This window comes from Suncus etruscus, chromosome 20 (assembly GCF_024139225.1).
Source record: "Suncus etruscus isolate mSunEtr1 chromosome 20, mSunEtr1.pri.cur, whole genome shotgun sequence".
Lineage (NCBI taxonomy): Eukaryota > Metazoa > Chordata > Mammalia > Eulipotyphla > Soricidae > Suncus > Suncus etruscus.
In genome coordinates this window covers 9,595,732-9,615,738 of record NC_064867.1, presented here as the reverse complement: position 1 = coordinate 9,615,738, position 20,007 = coordinate 9,595,732, and the positions used below count along the sequence as shown (strand labels likewise).

General features: G+C 33.9%; 1 protein-coding gene across 1 annotated transcript in view; it reads right to left on the bottom strand.

Annotated features, from left to right (window-relative positions):
- Window positions 1-20,007, bottom strand: part of GADL1 (glutamate decarboxylase like 1) — a 239,878-nt gene that overhangs the window by 176,738 nt on the left and 43,133 nt on the right. Inside the window, exons 2-4 of the mRNA XM_049766059.1 lie at window positions 16,536-16,708; window positions 7,968-8,094; window positions 5,055-5,145 (exon numbers count right to left, since the gene is read on the bottom strand). Coding sequence (XP_049622016.1) covers window positions 5,055-5,145; window positions 7,968-8,094; window positions 16,536-16,708 — 391 coding nt within the window. The remainder of the gene's footprint in view (window positions 1-5,054; window positions 5,146-7,967; window positions 8,095-16,535; window positions 16,709-20,007) is intronic.

Genomic DNA, 20,007 nt, shown 5'->3' with positions numbered 1-20,007 from the left:
GAGAAACTCTATGCCACAAAATAAGAAAACCTGGAAGATATGAATACATTCTTGGACTCATAACCTGCCAAGATTAAACCAACTAATCTAGTATATATGAACAGACCCATTGAGAAAATTAAAATGATGATAAAATGTCTTTCCAAAAACAAAGGCCATCCCAGATAGATTGACTAATGAATTCTTTCAAACCGTCAAGAGAAACTACTACAAAGCCTTTTCAGGCTCTTCCAGGAATTTTTTTTGTTTATTTTTGTTTGGGGGCCACACCTGGTGACGCTCAGGGGTTACTCCTGGCTATGCGCTCAAAAATCGTTCCTGGCTCAGGGGACCATAGGGGATGCGGGAGATGTCCATCTAAGTCCCTTATAACTTCTTTCAATCTAACGTCTATGTCATCTGATATTAATATGGCCACTCCAGCCTTTTTAAGGGAGTTGTTTGCTTGGATGGCCTGTCCTAGGTCAACTGTTTGCAAGGTAAATGCCCTACTGCTGTGCCACTGCTCCAGGCCCAGGAAATTGAAGAAACAAAACACTCCCAAATAGTTTTTTACAAAGCTAAAATCACCCTGATACCAAAAGCAGACAAAGAAGTCACAAAAAAAGGAGAACTAAAGACCTATATCCCTGATTAACACAGATACAAAGATCATCAACAAAATCCTATCAAGTAGGACCCAATACCTCATCAAGAAGATCATATACCATGACCTAATAGGTTTCAATCCAGAGATGTAAGGATGATTTAACATATGCAAGTTAATAAACTGAATATACCATATTAACAAAAAATATAAACTATATGATCATATCAGCAATACTGAGAAATTATTTGATAAGGCCCAACACTCATTCATAATAAAATCTCTAAACAAGATGGGAATGAAAGGAACTTTTCTCAGTATAGTCAAGGCCATTTACCATAGACCCATGGAAAATATTGTATTCACTGGAGATAAATTGAAAGCCTCTCTTCTAAAGTCTGGTTCTAGACAAAAATGTCACTCTCACCATTCCTATTTAATATAATACTGGAAGTATTTTTCACAAGAATTAGGCAAGAAAAAGATATCAGGGGCATCCCAATAGAAAATGAAGAAGTCAAGTTCTCACCATTCCCAAATGGCATTAACTATATTTAGAAAACCCTAATGACTCTACCAAAAAGCTTCTAGAAACAGTATATTTGTATAGCAAATTGGCAGACTACAAAATAAACTAAGAAATGGCTTTCTTATATACAAATAATAATAGAGAAGAAATAGGCATAAAAAATATCCATTTTGGGAGCTGGAGAAATAACATGGAGGTGAGGCACTTGCCTTTCATGCAGAAGGGCAGTGGTCTGAATTCCTGCATCCCATATGGTCCCCGTGCCTGCCAGGAGCAATTTCTGTGTGCAGAGCCAGGAGTAAACCCTGAGCACTGCTGGGTGTGACCCCCCCCAAAAAAAAAAACAAAAAACAAAAACAAAAAATATCTCTTTCACAATAGTGCCACAGAAACTCAACTTAACTAAAGAGGTGAAGGACCTATACAAAGAAAATTACAAAACACTGCTTCAAGACATAAAAGAGGACACAAGGAAATGGAGAACCATATCTTGTTCATAAATTGGGAGAATTAACATCTTTAAAATGGCAATACTCCCCAAGGCATTGCACATGTTTAATTCAATTCCCCTAAGGATATATATGACATTCTTCAAAGAAGTGGATCAAACAGTCCTGAAATGCAATTGGAACAATGAACACCCATGAATAACTAAAGCAACTTTAAGGAAAAAGAAGATAGAAGGCAACAATTTCCTCAACTTCAAATTGTACTACAAAGCAATAATAGTCTCACTCATGTGTGGGATTTAAGAAAAATAAAAGACAGTATGGTAATAATATCCAGAGATTTTAGAGATGAGGATCAAAAGGACCAGCCCATGATATAAAACTTATCACAAGGGGTGGTGAGTACAATTTGAAAAAGTACTACATTAACAATTATTATGATAATGACAGTGAGAGAAATACAATGCCTGCCTGTCTTGAAGACAGGGGTTGGAGGAGGAAGGAAATGTGGGACATTGGTGGTGGGAAAGTTGTACTGGTGAAGGGAGGTGTACATTTTATGACTGAAACCCAACTTACAAACAGGTTTGTAGTCATGGTGATTAAATAAAGATATTATTTTAAAAAAGAAAGAAATTATTATTAAAAAAGGAAAAAATACCTATAGTATATTCCCCTTTTGCATCAAGTATTCTGTGCATATTTTGACATTCATAAACAAAATAGTTTGTTTCTAACAATGTTAGTAAATCAGTTTACATACACTGAAAGTGTTAATTTATCTGTGTCTATGCACACTGACAAAAAAAATTAAAACTACCCTTTACTGTTTATTTAAAAAATGATATAAATCCTGTCTTTGAAAAAGTATCTCAACTAGAAACCCAGAAATAAGTTTGAAGTTAGTAGTATAATAAGGATTTGGTCCTATTTAATTTTTCATCTTAGGAGAGGTTCATTGTATAATTTTAATCTCTGCTGACTTATGTACCTACCACTTAACTTTTCTACCCATTATTAACTACATTTATTTCATATCAGGTCACCCAAAATTCCCTACATAAAGGGACATTCAAAGAACTGTCAATTAGATTGACAGTTAGATTGGATAATTAGATTTAATCTTTGTCACATATTCACCAAACATGACTTATCCCTTCTCCTCTCTACATTATAGACTGGTTTTCCATCTTCTAACTATTAAATATATTAGCTATCCACAGATTCAGTTCTCTGTCCAAATCTATTCTTACTTTATATTCTGATTCCTGGTTTGTTTTTCTTCAAAGTAGTTTTCCCTGTTGTCAGAAAGCAGAGCATTCCAATGAAAGCATTCCTCAATTTAAATTGCATGAGCCAAGAAGCAATTATTATTTATATATATAAAAAAAGCAGTGTTCCCAGATCCCCAAATAACAGATCATGCAAAATAACATATAATCTAAAATAACATTCAAATTCAGTAAAAAACAGAAATGCCATGAGAATTCTAGAGTCTGTAGAAAGTAGTTCCTGTGGAAGGAGCTGGGCAGTGTCAAACTGTTGGGGTGGGAACTATCCTTTAAATTTGCTGCTTGTTTGTTTCTGGGTCACACTTGGTGTTGTACTGGTTAGTGTTTGGTTGTACTTGGTTAGAATTGGCTCTGTACCCAAGGGTCATTCCTGGTGGTACCCTCGGGTCCATTTGGGATGCTGAAGGAGGATCCAATCTAGATCTGCTGCATGCAAGGCAATCGCCCTACCCACTGTGCAATAACATTGGCCTCAGTGAATGCTGTTTTTTTCTTGCCTTTCATCATAAATGCAAAAACTGTCTATTAATCACTTCCAGAGAGGGAAACGAGTACTAAGTGTAGCTCTTTCGTAAAAGTAATGTGGCACAATGAAAAAAATAATGAAAAAATAATTGGGGAATATATGCATCTCCATTAAAGTTACTTGTCTAGCTTTGAAAATATATCGATGCCCAGGACAAGACACAGCCATAAAAATTCCTGTTTAATTGGTCTGGAGTTGGACCCAGTTCTCTATAATTTTCTTTTAAGTTCCCAAATCAACTCTAATGAGCAGTCAGCATTGAGAATCTCTCCTGGTGCATTATTTCAATTAGCATAAATTCACCTATAAATCCTAAATTTATACTTTTCAGTAGGTATCAGCATTCCATCTATATACTTCTCAGTTTGGTTGTTGTAAATTGTTTGATATCTAGAAACTAATGAAAGCTTAAATGGTCACAATTAAACTTGAATTCTTAAATTGCCTTTTCTTAGCATATACTTAAAAACTTGTCTCTTACTTTAATGTTTCTTATCTTTAATGAAAGATAGGACTATCAAGGTAGCTATGAAAATTATAAGTACAGATATTATCTCATATGTTTTACCTCTTATCCTCATGTTCAATATGCAATGTCTTACCTAATTTTTTAATTTCATATTCAATATTTTTCTCCTACCACTTCTAATACAAGTTACTATTATCTCTCATCTAAGATGTCCTTTGAACTGGTTCTCTCCAAACCACTCTTTAAATTTCCACTAATATGTTCTTTTTCTTTGTTTGTTTGTTTGTTTGGTTTTTGGTTCACACCCGGCAGCGCTCAGGGGTTACTCCTGACTCAATGCTCAGAAATCACTCCTGGTAGGCTCGGGGATCATATGGGATGCTGGGATTTGAACCATTGTCCTTCTGTATGCAAGACAAATGCCTTACCTCTATGCTATCCCCAGTCACTGATATTTTCAATAAGTAATGTCATCTAATGATTTAGAAGCCTTCCATAGCTTTGAAGAGTACTTATACCTACTCAAAGAAATGTACTTATACCTAAATTCGATATGCTTAATAGCTTCTAATTCCCTCAGTCTTCACACCCTACATAAAGGCTCTCCTTCAGTTCAGAGCCTATCTTCTGTTGCAGACCTTTGTACACACTATGTCCTCTGTCTGAAATCATTGTGTATTGTTTCCAGCCTAGTTATTTTTACTCAGTCTTTAACCCTTAGCAGCCACTTTCCCAGATAAGATTTCTTCGATCTAGGAAAAATGGTACATTTATATTTAATGGCCTCAAGTCTCTCTTCTTCAGACAAGTATTAAAATTTTACATTAACTTATCTGGATTGTTTTGACTAACATCTCTAACTTGATTTTTGTGTCTTGAGAAAATAAGTCGAGTATTGCTTGTATTCAGTGTATCTCTCCAGCATTTAGACATGACATTTTCCTCAGGAGTGAATGAAAATTTTTGCTTAATAAATTTTCTCATCAGTTAAGTGGAGATAACAATGCTTGTCATACCTATTTCATAGCACCATTATAAAATCAAACAGCTCTTTAAATAATGCTAAGTGCTAGGAGACTTCCATTATTTATGATGACATTGTACAATAAAACCATTAAATAAAAATTCATGAAATAAAATTTTATCTTCTTAACAATATCTCTATCCATGTTCAATGTAAAATTCCAGTAAAATGGTACTTACACACTTGGGTTTAATGCTTCTGTCATAAATCGAGCCACCAAAGAATAATAATCAAGTCCAGCATACAACTGGTTGAAAAATCGAGGATGGTCTGTAAATTTAAACATTTTTCATATATAGAGAATAAAAAAGAAAAACAATTGTTTATGTAAGCAATAATCTAAAAGACTACAGAAATGATATTACCTGGAAATAAGTGTATATAACACATGATTTTATTTAAAAGAGTATATATTTTATGATTCTGTTTGCATAAAATTCAATACATTAGGCAAAGTTGGTCTCTAAAGATTCAAGTATCTATGCTAAGGAAATATTAATTGAAAAGTGGGGTTCAGGGTGTCACAGGAGTTCTGGGAATAATATACTTCTTAATCTGGGAGAATCTTATGAACAGATATACAAAGTAATTGAATTGAGAACTTAAGGTTTTCCATTTTACAGGAATATCTAATCTGAATTTTTAAATCACTGAAATATAATTATGTACAAGATAAACCAATATCAATATCTGTGACATAACTATTTCTATTGAACTTATAAATATGTTTCTTAGTGAAAGTTGGGCACTCTTCTGACTTTGGCTTACTTTTTCCATTTATTTTACAGTCCATACAGAATGCCTAGAAATGGAACATTCGGAGCAATAGATGTCAAACTATCACATTCTGAGAACTTTATCTTCTAGGAATATGCATATTAATTTCCCTAATTTTAAACATACCTTACATATCAGTGGGGTTTATTTCAGACTAATGGTACTGAGTAGCATTTTCATTTCTAGATTGGACAATTTTCCAAAATGTGACTGGCATTAAGTAGATGAAGTAAGATGTGACTCATTGTGCCTCTTACATAAACGTTCTGATTCAATTTACTCCAAAGACAGCTGCCTTTATGACTGAAATAAGTTCAGTTCCAACATTTAAATTTTTCCTGTCCTATAAAAGGTCTCATAAAGGCTTTGACTTTTATACAGTGCAAAAATTCACACAATATTCACACAAGATGAACTGCATTGACATTCTCAGTCATAGGATGTCCATCATGACAAAGAAAAAAGAAGCACTCTCTCTCTATGTCTAAACTATTGTAGCCAGTGACCTCTTATTATAACTCAGAGCATTTAATTTTAGGTTAGCTTTTTTAATTTTTACTAGGGATTAAGAACAAATGCCTCAAAAGAAATGTTCTTTTCAAATAAAAAATGGAAAACTTTCTCTAATCTGGTAAAAAAAAAAAACGGACTTTGCTACAAGTAATTTTTAATATGATTTTTTAGTCCTGTGTTAATTTATGATTGATTTCCATGGTAACATTATGGAAAATAACCAGTTAACTGAAAGATCTACATAAATGTCATTCTACTTCTAACATGCACTATAATAATAAGATATGTATCTCTGCTTTTGATATGCTAACTGGATTTTTGATACATAACCCCAACTTTCCCAAGGGAATATAAACCAATTATTTTTACCCAGATTGTATTATATTCTTTCCACTAAATTTAGTTCAGTGCCAGAATTCACAAAGCATTATGCCTGTATGGTCTTAAGCACTGGATTAACTTTACATCATATTGAGAAATGAATAATTTGGAAAGTCATTCTCCTATATATAAAATTAACTGGCTATATGGGCTATTAATAGTTGGAAATGTACATTAGCACAGAACTGAAATCCTATTACTGAACTCACAAAGAATTTTAGTGGTTAGACAGTATTACTAAACCATCACAACCAAAACCACCTCCTCAATTTTCCAATACTTTCTTAAAGTCTTTTTGATCCTGTTAGATTTTATAAAACAATTAGATAATTACCAACTGCTAAGAGTTAGTCATTAGACTCTTCCAAATAAGTCTATTTATTTTTTCTTTATGATAATCACTTGAGGGGCCAGAGTGATAGTACTGCAAGTAGGGGGTTTGCCTTGCACGCGGCTGACCTGGGTTCAATCCCTGGCATCCCATATGATCTCGCAAGCCTGCCAGGAGTGATTTCTGAACATTGAACCAGGAGTAAACTTTGAGCATTGCTAGGTGTGGCCCAAAAACGAAACAACAAACAAACAAAAATGCTAATCACTCGAATATTTTGGCATATTCTGTGACATTAATACTCAAAATTTATGTTTAGAATTAAAATTAAATAATTATATATAAACATGAAAATATAACAAAATTTTAAGTAGTCTCCCCAGTGTTGTTCAGAGGCCTGGGGGAGGCCAGTCCCAGTGCTACTCTGTGTGGTTACTCAGGCATGCCAGTATTAGGGGATACCACAAGACACACCAAAAGGTGCTTAAAGATAGGATGTACAGGGTGGCAGGGATCTAACTCAAGGCCTCTTGCAGATATCTCCTTGATCCTGTAACCAAATTTTATCATAGGAATGACACCAGCATGTGCAGCAAAAGAAATGATACATAACAATCACAATAATAATTTTGATATGAAGAAAGTTAACAATTCAGAGGCTTAGATATTTATGTATGAACACTAAATCAACAATTTTGGGGGGGAGTATTTGGGTCACACCTTGGGAGCGCTCAGTGATTATTCCTGGCTCTACACTCAGAAATAGCTCCTGGCAGGCTCAGAGGACCATATGGGATGCCGGGATTTGAACCACCATCCTTCTGCATGCAAGGCAAATGCCATGCCTCCATGCTATCTCTCAGACCCCACATCAACATTTTTTTTTAAATCAATTTATCTTAGGTCTTAATAACAAATCTGTTCAAGGATAGGAATTTAATGGGCCATTAGTAAATAAATAATAAACACTATTTTTTAATCCAGATTTCTCCTCCCTCAATAGCTGTCTACAAGATAAAAAAAAACATGCTTAAGAAAAGTTTGGTATTTGTGAGAAACATAACTCGTAGAAATAAATTGAAGTTCTTACTAGTTTTCACACTGTAGCGTATGACATCTTGGCAGAGTTCCAACAGCTTGTGGTGTGACTCTCCTGTGTCTCTCATTTCCAAATCAAGAAGGTGTTTTAGTTCTTCAGGAGACCGCCACTCACAAACCTACAGATTCGACAATAGTTAATGGATTGGCCACTGGAACCAAGTGTAAGGAAGAAGTTAGAAGCAGAGACACATCTCTTAATAAGTTTTAGACAAAGAGAGACTTAAACTAGCAAGAATAGCCCAACATAAAAATAACTCTGACAGAAATGCAGATTGGAACAAAATGAGGGTCCTCCTTAGATATGGAAGCTTAAAGGTTTTCTGAAGAAATGGATTTTAGATAGTTATATAAACTAAGAGCAGAAAAAGCAAGCAAAATAATGAGTGTGATGATGGAAGGAGCAACCTAAAGATGGGAACAAGAAACAAATGATGAAATATAAAAGCATGTATGAAATAAGACTGCCATGTTTTATTTATAAGGCTACAGGTGGAGTTGGAAAAGGGAAAGACAAGAAATATTGCTGATATACTTAATTAAGTTTCTAGATTCTGCTTGTTTGCTATCAATCCAGCAAACAAAATCCAAAATGATCCTTTTAAATCTAAATAATTTTTTGCTCTGCTCAAATACTCCAAAATCTCTACGTATTTTTCAAAGTCAAAATTCTTAAATTGAGCTAAAATGACTCATGATGTGCCTAAGAATTTTTTAAATAAAGAATTAATAAGAACTTGGAAATCAACCAAACAGTCAAGATAGAGAAAAGAATGAGGCAAAGACAGTCCCGAGATTTCTAATTTCACACAAGAGGAGGAGGATAGGGATGCTAAGTGATAGGTAGGATGCTTGTTTTTCACATGGCTGACCCAGGTTCAATATCCTGCATCTCATATCATCCCACAATCACTAGCAGGAGTCATTTCTGAGTGTAGGACCAGAAGTTGCCAGCTGTGGACCAAAAACAAAGTAGGAGAAGGAGGCAGTCATTACTATCAAATACTCCTGAAAAGTCAAATTAGATAGAGATTGAGATGTGTTCCTAGGATTTATCAGCAAGGAGGTGTTTTTGGCAAGAGCAGTTTAACTAAGAGAAGTGGGAGTAGAGGCCATATTGCCATGAAGTGAGGAGGTAGGAGGTGAGGGAATAGAGGGAGGGGATGTGTAGGCAATCTTTCAAAAGTTTAGCCTTAGAGGGATAGAGAAAGATAGATAGTGAGGAGACTAGGAGGTAGGAGGCTGGAAGAAGCAGACAGAAATGCCAAGTTTTATAGGAGGGATGAAATGGAAATCTGATGCTAACATCATAATAGGCAGAAGTAACTCAGCAGCTGATGCCATCAAAAAAGTGGCTCCTGATATGCACAACAGTATGGCTATATCTCAAATGAACTGGACTGAGAAAAAAAATGCAAGAGCCAAAAACCATTTGTTAATCTAACTACACCTATACAACATTCTAGAAAATCAACACCTACAGAAATGGAAAACAGATCATGGTGCCAAGATTTGGAGGGGAGGGAAAAAGTTGATTTTAGAAACACACAAGTATATTTGGGTGGTGATGAATTTGACCTATATTTTGATTAGTATCAGAATGGTTACATGAATTTTCAAAAGTCATAATAAAACACACTAAAAGAATAGTAAGTTTTGCTGAATATAAATTATAAATAATTTTAAATGCCTGAGAATCACTGTCTACCAGAGAAAACATTGAAAGTAAAGACCTAAGTAATTGGGGATATATATGTAAGCTATATTTTACTGGTGCCCTGTTGGGCTTATGACAAATTAGGCCAAGTTATTTGCATCATATATTCACCATCCTTGGGCTTTGGCAATATTGTACAGTGAATAGGGCACTGATTTGTGCCCTGTTAACCTGGAGACAATCCTTGGCTCTTTATTTGGTCTCCTGAGTCATCTGCCAGGATGACCCCTGAGCACAGAGCTAGGAATAAAGCCCTGAATACCATTGAGTGTTGCCCAAAAGCCAATAAAAAGCACCTCCCTACTCCAATTACAATATGACTTTCGATCCAAATTTACACGGACTATCTTCAAATCTTCAATACTGCAACGGACTTGTGGTTCCTCAAACTACCCTTCCTATCTCATTTCCTTATGAATCTATAAGCATATTTTTATAGACAAAAAAAGGCCTCGTTAATTTAAATAATTTGTAACTCTTTTTAACACATTTGGAATGATTTCTTTCTGTCTATTAAGAAACCTTATTGATTATATTAATATTATTTAACCTTCATGACTTCTTATCAAAAAGCTCAAACAGTCTCCTCACTTATAAAGTCCCCAAAGTCTGTTTGAGGCATATCTGTCACATTCACACTAGGATTTCCAGTTCTTTCCAATGAGAACTTATTCACCATATTATGTTATAAATTCATTTCAAAGCTGAGGCTTTATCATATTTTACTTTGTATCCTACAGGGATGAACATAATGCATTCCTGTACCTAATATCCAGTTAATATTTAATGATGGAATAAAGGACAATTAAAATATCTTACCAAAGGAACAAAGTAAAAAAAAATCATATCAAAACTGATTCACGAGTACAAACAAGATCAGAAAAGATGTGAAAATAAATATTTAATCAGTAAATACAACAGTGATTTTTCTATGAACATAACTATTCCAAGGTCATAGGTCATTTGAATTCATTATCCTGTTAGTTTCACCAAATACCTGTGATCAAAAATTTGAAAAACAAAACCCAATTCAGTCCTAACTCTGTAGTGTCATCTGAGGGAGAGACCTTTGGTCCTTGATTTGAACCAGAGCTCTCCAGGCTTCAGGTGCCACCGCTGATCCCCTCTAGCCTCACTATGCCACCCATCCTGGCATCCAGTTTATTTATATTCCTGTCCCTAAACTATTCCAATTTATATCTAACATTTCCAGGCAGACAGACCCTAGCATTTCATTCTCTTAGACAATATACAGTCTCAAAACTCAGTCAGTAAAAACAATTAGTTAGTTGACAATATTTTTTTATCATACTCAGATAACCTCACATGTTTAGGAAAATAACCTATAAAGTATATATACTTATAGCCATCTTTTGTATAATCAATTCAATTGATCACTTTCCTAAATAAGAGAGAAGCTGAAACATCAACATTCCAACACGCAAAATGCAAATAACAACCAGGAAACATAGAAGACAACTGTAATTGCAGAGAAAGAAAGCAAAGTAGGCAAACTGTTAGCCTATCAAAACATCTAAGCCTCATAGATGGGGACCTAAAATCAATATTTAATGCTTTAGCAACAGAAATCAAAGAGTGCTAGACTGAAATTAAGCAATCAATAGATCAAACAATTCAATTAACTCAAAGTAGAAATCTTTCAGAAGATTAGAGAATTCATACAAATAAAATTGAAGGAGCTAAAGGACATACTAGCAAGCCATAGTGACAGAATTACATAGGTAGGGAACCATATAGAAGAACTTGAAGATAAATTACAAGTCAGCATTGATAAAGAGGTTAAAAGAAAAAGGAGATAAAAAATTATGGAAGGGGGCCAAAGCTATAGCCGGTGGTAGGGCATTTGCCTTGCTCACAGAAGACTCAGGACAGATGCACATTCGCTCCCCAGCATCACCTGTAGTATTCTGAGCCAGGATCAATTTCTGAATGCAGAGCCAGGAATAACCCCTGAGCCAAAAAAAAAAAAAGAAGAAGAAGGAAAAAATAAAAAGAAAGAAAAGGAAGGAATAAAAAAAAGAAAATGATGGAAGAAAACAAGGTATTTAATAAACAAAGACAAGAGAAATAATATCCAAATTAGAGAAATATCAGAAGGGGAAGAAAAAGAATAAGGGGAAGAACAAGTAGTGAGAGACATAATAACAGAGAACTTCCCCACACTTTGGAAAGAAATTTCTGTACAAATCTTACATATCCAAGAGGTAAAAGAGTGGCAAACAAAATAAACCCTAACAGAAAAACTACTAGACATATAGTAATCCAAATGAAAAAAAAAATTAGTGAGATGGATTCTTCAAAGCAGTAAGGGAGAAGTAAAACCTTAAGTTTAAAGAAAATAACATAAAAATAAATCCATATCTTCCATTTGAAAAAAATAGTATAATGACATATCTGAATTTCTGAATGAAGGAAATTTTCAACCTAGAGTCCACTACACAGAAAATCTCTCATTTATATGTAAGGGAGGGATAAAAATATTCTCAGATGAAAAAGAACTTGCAATATTCATGCTGACCAAGTTGACACCATTAAATTAATTACTGAAAGATCAATTATATAAATCAAATACCCAATTGTAACAGGAGAAACCCTACACAATATAACAACCAACAGCTCTTTCTGTAAATAGTTTCCTTAAATGTCAATGGTCAAAACTCTCCCAAGAAAAGGCACAGAGCAGTGGATTGGAACTGGAAACCAAACCCAACCACTTGTTGCTTTAAGGAAACATGCTTAAAATCTCAGCATAGATTCAGGCTAAGCATAAAAGGTCGTAAAATAATTATACAAGCTAATATAAAATAAAATGCTGGAAAAACTATACATATATCAGAGCAAATTGCATTCAACTTCAAGATAGTACTTATAGACAAGGATAGACACTACTTATTGATCAGGGGAACAATAGATCTTGATGTACTAACTCTGATCAATATATTATAACTAAATGTAGAGTCAGAAAGTATGTAAGGCTATTGGTCACATAACTAGAGAAACATATGAATGGAAACATGATAGAAATGGGAGATTTCAACATGCCACTCTTGCCACTGCAAAGATCTAGTAGGCAGAACATTAGCAACATTAACAGAGATAAGAGACTCTGACAAATAAATTTATACAGGACCTTTTATTTTAAAAAAGCTGAATATATACATACATACACACATATATATATACATATATATACATTATATATATATTTTTCTCAAGTGCACCCAGAACAATCTCTAAGATCACATTTTAGGACATAAGTATAACTTACAAAAAATTCACCAACGTAAGAATTATACCAAGCATCCTATCAGATGCCACAGAAATCAAGATAAATTTAAAACAATAGATGTGCCCTGAGCTTTTATACCAGGCAAGACTTTTTCTTGTAGAACTTTTTCTAAGCAAAACCAAAGCAGGTTAAGTTAAGAAAGAAAAATACAGTGATTTAAAAGCTCAGGTCAAAACCAGGGCACAGAGATTATGTAGCCTGACATTCTTACTCCCAAATGCTCCAGCAATATAACATGGCACCATTCCTTTTTGCAAAGGCATACTAAAAAGAGGGGGATCTTATGTATAGAAACAAACTCTTATCTACTAGGGATAAGAACCCATACATTTTATAATACAGGGACACCTCCCACCCTGAACATACGTCATATGGACCCAACTTTGATTCCATGTGATCAGACAGTGACCATCCAATCCTGAGCTTCTAGAAACAATAAATTTTACAGCAAAGTGGTAGCTACAAAGTCAATACACAAAAGACAGCTGAGTTACTTTATAGAAATAATGGCTCAAAAAGAGATTAAAGAATAGATTCTATTTAAAATAGTGTCCCAAACTATCCAGTACCTAGAAATCAACCTAACAAGAGAGATAAGATATCTATACCATGAACATTTCAAAACACTAAGAAAGAAATTGAAGAAAACCTAAGGAAATGGAAGAAAATTCCATTCATATGAATTGGAAATATCAATATTACCAAAATAAACTAAACTAATACCTCACTAAACTAAATGACCTAAACTACTACTAAAATAATATATAGGTTCACTACAATACCTATCTAAATTCAGACAACATTCTTCAAGGACTTAGATTAATTAAAAATTTTGTGTAGAATCATAAAAGACCTAAGATAGCCAAACCTATATTGAAAAAAAAAATAAATGGGAGGCATCTCATTACCTAATTTGAAACTCTACTACAAAGCTATATTGATAAAAACAGCATAGTATTGTAACAAAGATAGACTTTCAGACCAAAAAGTCAAAATATAATATCCATTGACAAACCATAAAGTATAGGGTCAATTAATGTTTGATAAGGGAGCCAAGAATTTGAAATGGAATAAACATGATCACTTAAACAAATGGTGCTGGAACAATTGGATAATCATGTATAAGAAATTAAATATTGATCCATATCTCACACCTTTCAAAAAAGTTAATTCAGATTGGATCAATGATCTTGAGGCTAGACCTGAATCCATAAACAGAGGTAGAACACTCCAACGCTTAGAGCTCAAAGAAGTCTTCAATGATAGGTGCCAATTGCAAAGACTATAAAATCAAATCTGAATAAATAGGACAAAATCAAACTAAAACATTTCTGTATGGCAAAAGAAATACTGGTTAAAATTAATATATGGCTCACTGAATGGGAAAAAATTTACACTCAACATATCAGATAAAGATTTGACATCTAGGATATACAAAGTACTCAAAGGTTAACTCCACAAAACCTAAAAACAAAAGAACATCAAAAATGGGAGAGTAAATGAACAAACATATACATATATGTATAATGAATACTACAAAGCTGTAGGAATAATTCAACCATGCAATTTGCAGCAACACGATGGAACCAGAAATTATTACATTAAATGAATTAAGCCAGAAGAAGGATATATACAGAATGGTATCACTTATAGGTGGTACTTAGAATAATAGCAGGAAGAAATGCAATGTTCTAAATGGTAGTTGTCTCAAACACTTTGGGGCCCAGAATATAGTAAGGAGAAGGAAATTGAGTAGAGGAGAAGAAATACAAATATGAAAGGATGGGTTCAAGGAATCTCAGATGAATTGGTAGTGTTAAAAAAGGACAGAAATAAATGTCCGAGCCAGTCAACAATAATAAAATAATGAGACCCAAACTTTAACAATCAAACCTTAAAATAGGCTTATTATTCTGGGCAAAGGCTTTGGGCATGGGATGCACTTCAGAAACATAGTAGAGGGTTGTCTACATTGATGGTAGAATTGGCCCTGATACATTGTATGTCTGAAACCCAACTACAAGTAAATTTGTAAATCACAATAGTTTCAAGAAAATATTTTTTTAAATGGCCAATTTGAAAGGAAAAAATTGGAAAACATAAAATATATTATTCATTCACATCCAAAATTATTTTTACAGAGACATTTGTTTCTAATAGGAATGGAATTGAAGAAGCACTCTTATACAAAGATCTATTGACACTAGAACTGCATAGGAAAAGTGGTCAGTGAAAAAGAGTAATAATTTAGTGATTTTAAGAGACCTATCCAGAAGGAATTCAAAGCACAGACTCTGAAACTAGACTAAACATCATAACCTTAGGTCAGATTCTTGCCCTTCTCATGTTTTGTCTTCTTTTTTTCCTCATCTCTAGAAAAGGACTCAATACATGGCAGCTACTTAATTTTTTTCCTATAAAGGGTTTTTTTATATTAACATAATTTTTATTTTGATTATATTGGCTTACATATTGTTGACAATAATATTTTAGGTACATATTTACATAAAATCAGGGGGGATTCTCATCACCGGTTTGTCCTCCCTACTCCTCCGTTTTTGTCCTACCTCCCATATCCTCTTCCCTCACCCCCAGGGCTGCTAGAATATGTGGTCCCGGGGCCGGGCGGTGGCGCTAGAGGTAAGGTGCCTGCCTTGCCTGCGCTAGCCTTGGACGGACCGCGGTTCGATCCCCCGGTGTCCCATATGGTCCCCCAAGCCAGGAGCAACTTCTGAGCACATAGCCAGGAGTAACCCCTGAGCGTTACCGGGTGTGGGCCAAAAACCAAAAAAAAAAAAAAAAAAAAAAAGAATATGTGGTCCCCTCTGTACCTATCCTATTACTTAGTAGTCTTGCACCTGAGAAAAGAAACAAGTTTAGGAATTAGGTGCTATTATTAATATCATTTTTATTTTGAATCTGAATTTGAGCTTGAATCTGAAATATAGACCCTGTAGGAAGTCATTTATCAGCCTCAGAGTTCTAATTTGATCTTAGATAAACTCCTTCTAAGAACCCTCAGATAGTGTTCATAAACTATCTGCTATTTTCTACTATCGCTTATTTTATCATGATCAATATTAGAATGTCTATATGAAAATGCAGAGCATAGTGTTCTTTAAATAGTATATCAATCAGATAATCAGGTTATTTCTATCTGTATCAGAGGCTTCCAGTCACTGGTTTATAAACTGTTGCAATTTCACAGCCATAAAATGATTTAAAATCACTGATTCATATAATGATAGCAGAAAGCTGCATCATTGTGCTTCATAGCCATATCTTATATTACATTCGAGAATGTCAGTCAATTACCTATTGGCTGGCAAAGTAAGGAATACTTCTTATCCTTTAAGGTCAGAAGATACTACATGGCAATAAAAAGGAGGTTAAAACATTGTTAGATGGGCATAAAATAGAAAGAAAGCTATAGCATAAATGAAAGTATATGCTTTTAATGTCTTTATATTAGAGAAATAAAAATTTCCATTTCTGGGATTTTCTAATTTTCACTTGTTAACTTAGTTTTTTACCTTTTCATTGGCATCCGTCGCCTTGAAAACTACCTCTTTCATTATTAGCCTACAGGCCTCTTCAACAAATTTTTCTCCTGATCTTGCATCTGTCGTGGGCCCATTCAGTATGATTCCATCCACAAGAACAGCACTTCTCTTACTTGGAACCATCTCTTCTTCTTGATCAATAACTACTGGAAACAAACAAACTGTGGATTAGGAATAATTTAATTAAATTGTCCAATGAAATGCAGGGAGAAAAATATATTACTCCCCAGATTAAAAACAGTGCCCTTTAAAAAAAATATTTGAGAGGGCCCGGAGAGATAGCACAGCGGCGTTTGCCTTGCAAGCAGCCGATCCAGGACCAAAGGTGGTTGGTTCGAATCCCGGTGTCCCATATGGTTCCCCGTGCCTGCCAGGAGCTATTTCTGAGCAGACAGCCAGGAGTAACCCCTGAGCACCGCCGGGTGTAACCCAAAAACAAACAAAAAAAAAAAAATATTTGAGAGCAGTGAGTGCAGTTAAAGTAGACAAAGGTTCACTATGGCAATGAGAGTTGTAACTTATCCCTCTGGACAAGAACTGGGTGCTGAAAGGAGATAAAGAGATATGCATGGTACCCTTTAAAACACAATAATGCAAACCAGAGTCAAAAAGGTAAAAAGGAAAATAGAGAAAAAAAGAGAGAGAAAAGCAAAATGCCTGCACCAGAGACAGGCAGAAAGGGGGGTTAGATGAGAAGGGAATCAGGAATATTAGTGGCTAGAAAAGTACACTGGTGAAGGATATTGTACATTTTATGACTGAAACTCAAGTATAAACAATTTTATAACCATAGTGTTTAAATAAACATTTATTTTTTTAAAGTATTTGGTGCTTTGAAAAGGACAGACACTTAATGGCATGATGAAGTTGTATTTTTTTATTCACATGTTATCTTCTTTTTATTTTTAGCATAAAGGAGTATGAAGAAGTTCAAAAATTTAAAGTCAACCCATTTAATATACTCTTGAAAAAAACCTTTTAAACACAGGTACAAAATCATCACTGACAACATTAGCCCATGTTTAGTTAATTTACTAAAGATACGTTTGCATTAAGTCTATTTCAATAAATGTTTACAGTATATATTTTGATTTTGCTTTAGAATCCTTAAATCTGCTTAGTCTTTTTATTTCTTTTTGCTTAAAAGAGGAAAAAAAAACTGATCAGCACAATGGTTTCTATAGACCCATATTTAATGCCTTAAAATATTTTCATCCAAAACTCCAATGATGAATTTAGTTCCATCCTCCACTTTCACTTACCTTGCAGTTTAGGCATAGGTGGAAGAATAAAGTAGAACATTTTTAGGACTGTATATTGCTGGACAGTTACTAAAAGTTAAAAGTCAACTAAAATTCTAGTTCTCAAAGGTTACTGGCTCTTGAAGGTTACTAGCTACCAAAATAAAAAATCAGCCAGTATCTCTTATAACTTTTGGTTTTATTTCCCTTTATACTGAATATATCTCTCCCTTTTAATGACATAATGCTCATTTAATTGTGTTACTTTACAGAGTGAATATTGCTTCTTTTTAAGAGGAAAAAAAGGGCAGAGACAAAGAGACAGAGACAGAGATTCAGGGACCAAACACAAGGCTTCACATCCATAAGGCACATAGTTTACCACTAAGTTGCAATTCTAACTACAATTCCTCTTCTAAAAACAAGATAATTTAAAAAAGAGTGCTAGGCTGGCTTCTGGGAAAACCTCCGAGAAGATGGTAATTTAGATATCTGAGTTGCTACTGCAAAGATTTTCTTCTAGGTTGAAAAACCTCACATTTTCACAAATACTCTAACTTATTCTAACAGTACTCAGATCTACTGATAGGTTGGTAAATAGGAGCAAACATCATTATGTGGGTGATCTCTATGGCTCTTCTGAAGTCTGAATTTTCTCATTATTTTATATTCATATATTAAATCCAACAATATATAATCACCTCGCATGTGCCATATACTGGCTAGAAATGAAAAACATAAGTTGTATTATTGTAACTTCTATGAACTTTAAAATATTCACTGAGAATTTAGATGGTAAAAAATTGTAACGGCATAATATATAAATATGTCCATATTATATTTTGTTTCAAGCTCTGTTCTAAAATGTTTATAGGTTTAACTGAAGCAATTGCTACCAAAAGAAATTCTAATTTTTTAGTTATCTAGATGACAAAATTGACTTGACCATTACAGAGATAAGTTGTAGTAAAATAGAGGTAAATAATATGTTGATATAAATGAAGAATAAGTAGATTCCACTTTTTTGGAATCTTTCTTTGGGGGGCAGTCATAATTTTTACAAAAACGTTATGGAGTGAATAATGTTGCTAAAATAAATTGAATTCAGGTCCTGCTCTCAGTAATAAAAGTCTCAGAGAACTGTGTAACTGAATAGAAGAGAAAATAAAAGAAAAAAGTAAAAGAAGTCAAATGTCAAGAAAAAATCTAACATTTAAAATGTACTATTAAATATAGATATTTGAAATTAAAATTTAGGAATATATTTTATATTGAAATTAAAATTTAGGAATATATAGGTTGTGATATCAGGGAATACTTCTGAATTTGAATATTTGTCTCCTCTACAATTAATTTGCCAGTTGAAACTATTCTAGAATTTTTAATAATTTCTATTGTCCTATGTCACTAATTTGGATCAGTTAATTTTCAACATAAAAAATAAGTCACAGGACAAAATCCCAGACATAGTTTTGCTAGGTCTAACTATGATGAACTTACTTTCTTTCTAGCACTCTGGTTACCATTATCTATTCATCAAGGTCCTGTTAGCATCCTAGCTGATACCAATGTGACCTTACATACATTACCTAACTTCTCATCAAGGTCCTGTTAGCATCCTAGCTGATACCAATGTGACCTTACATACATTACCTAACTTCCATGTAATTCAGATTTCCTATCTGGCAAAGTGAGGAAATAACTACTTCTTTGTTATTGGAAGAATAAAATGCATGCAAGCTGCTGGATAAAGTGCTAAAAACAGAGCAAAGAACACACTAAATGGCAACTGTTATTATAATTTAATGTTCCTGTACTCACTATTTGTATTCACATTCCATTGTTAGGATAGGTAGAATTTGAATAAATAATATCAGTATTTTTGCCACTAAAAGTCAAGATTCCCACCCAAGCTTGGGAATTGTTGAGGAAAAATTAGTAATAAAAAAGCTACTTCCAAAGAACAAATATAAGAAATAATAGGTCAAAGGGGATTTCAGACCTCTAGACTGGTTGAGATGACTTTAAGGAAGATTTCAAGGAAGTCTTAAAGAAAAGTATACAAAAGACACTGGAGACTACTGGAGGTCTGAGAGTTTGTACCTGGAGAACTTGGCAATCTAGTATAAATCAGCAAAGACAGAGGGAAAGGACCAGTATTTATAAATAAATTTTATATGTACTGTATATACCTGGTAATC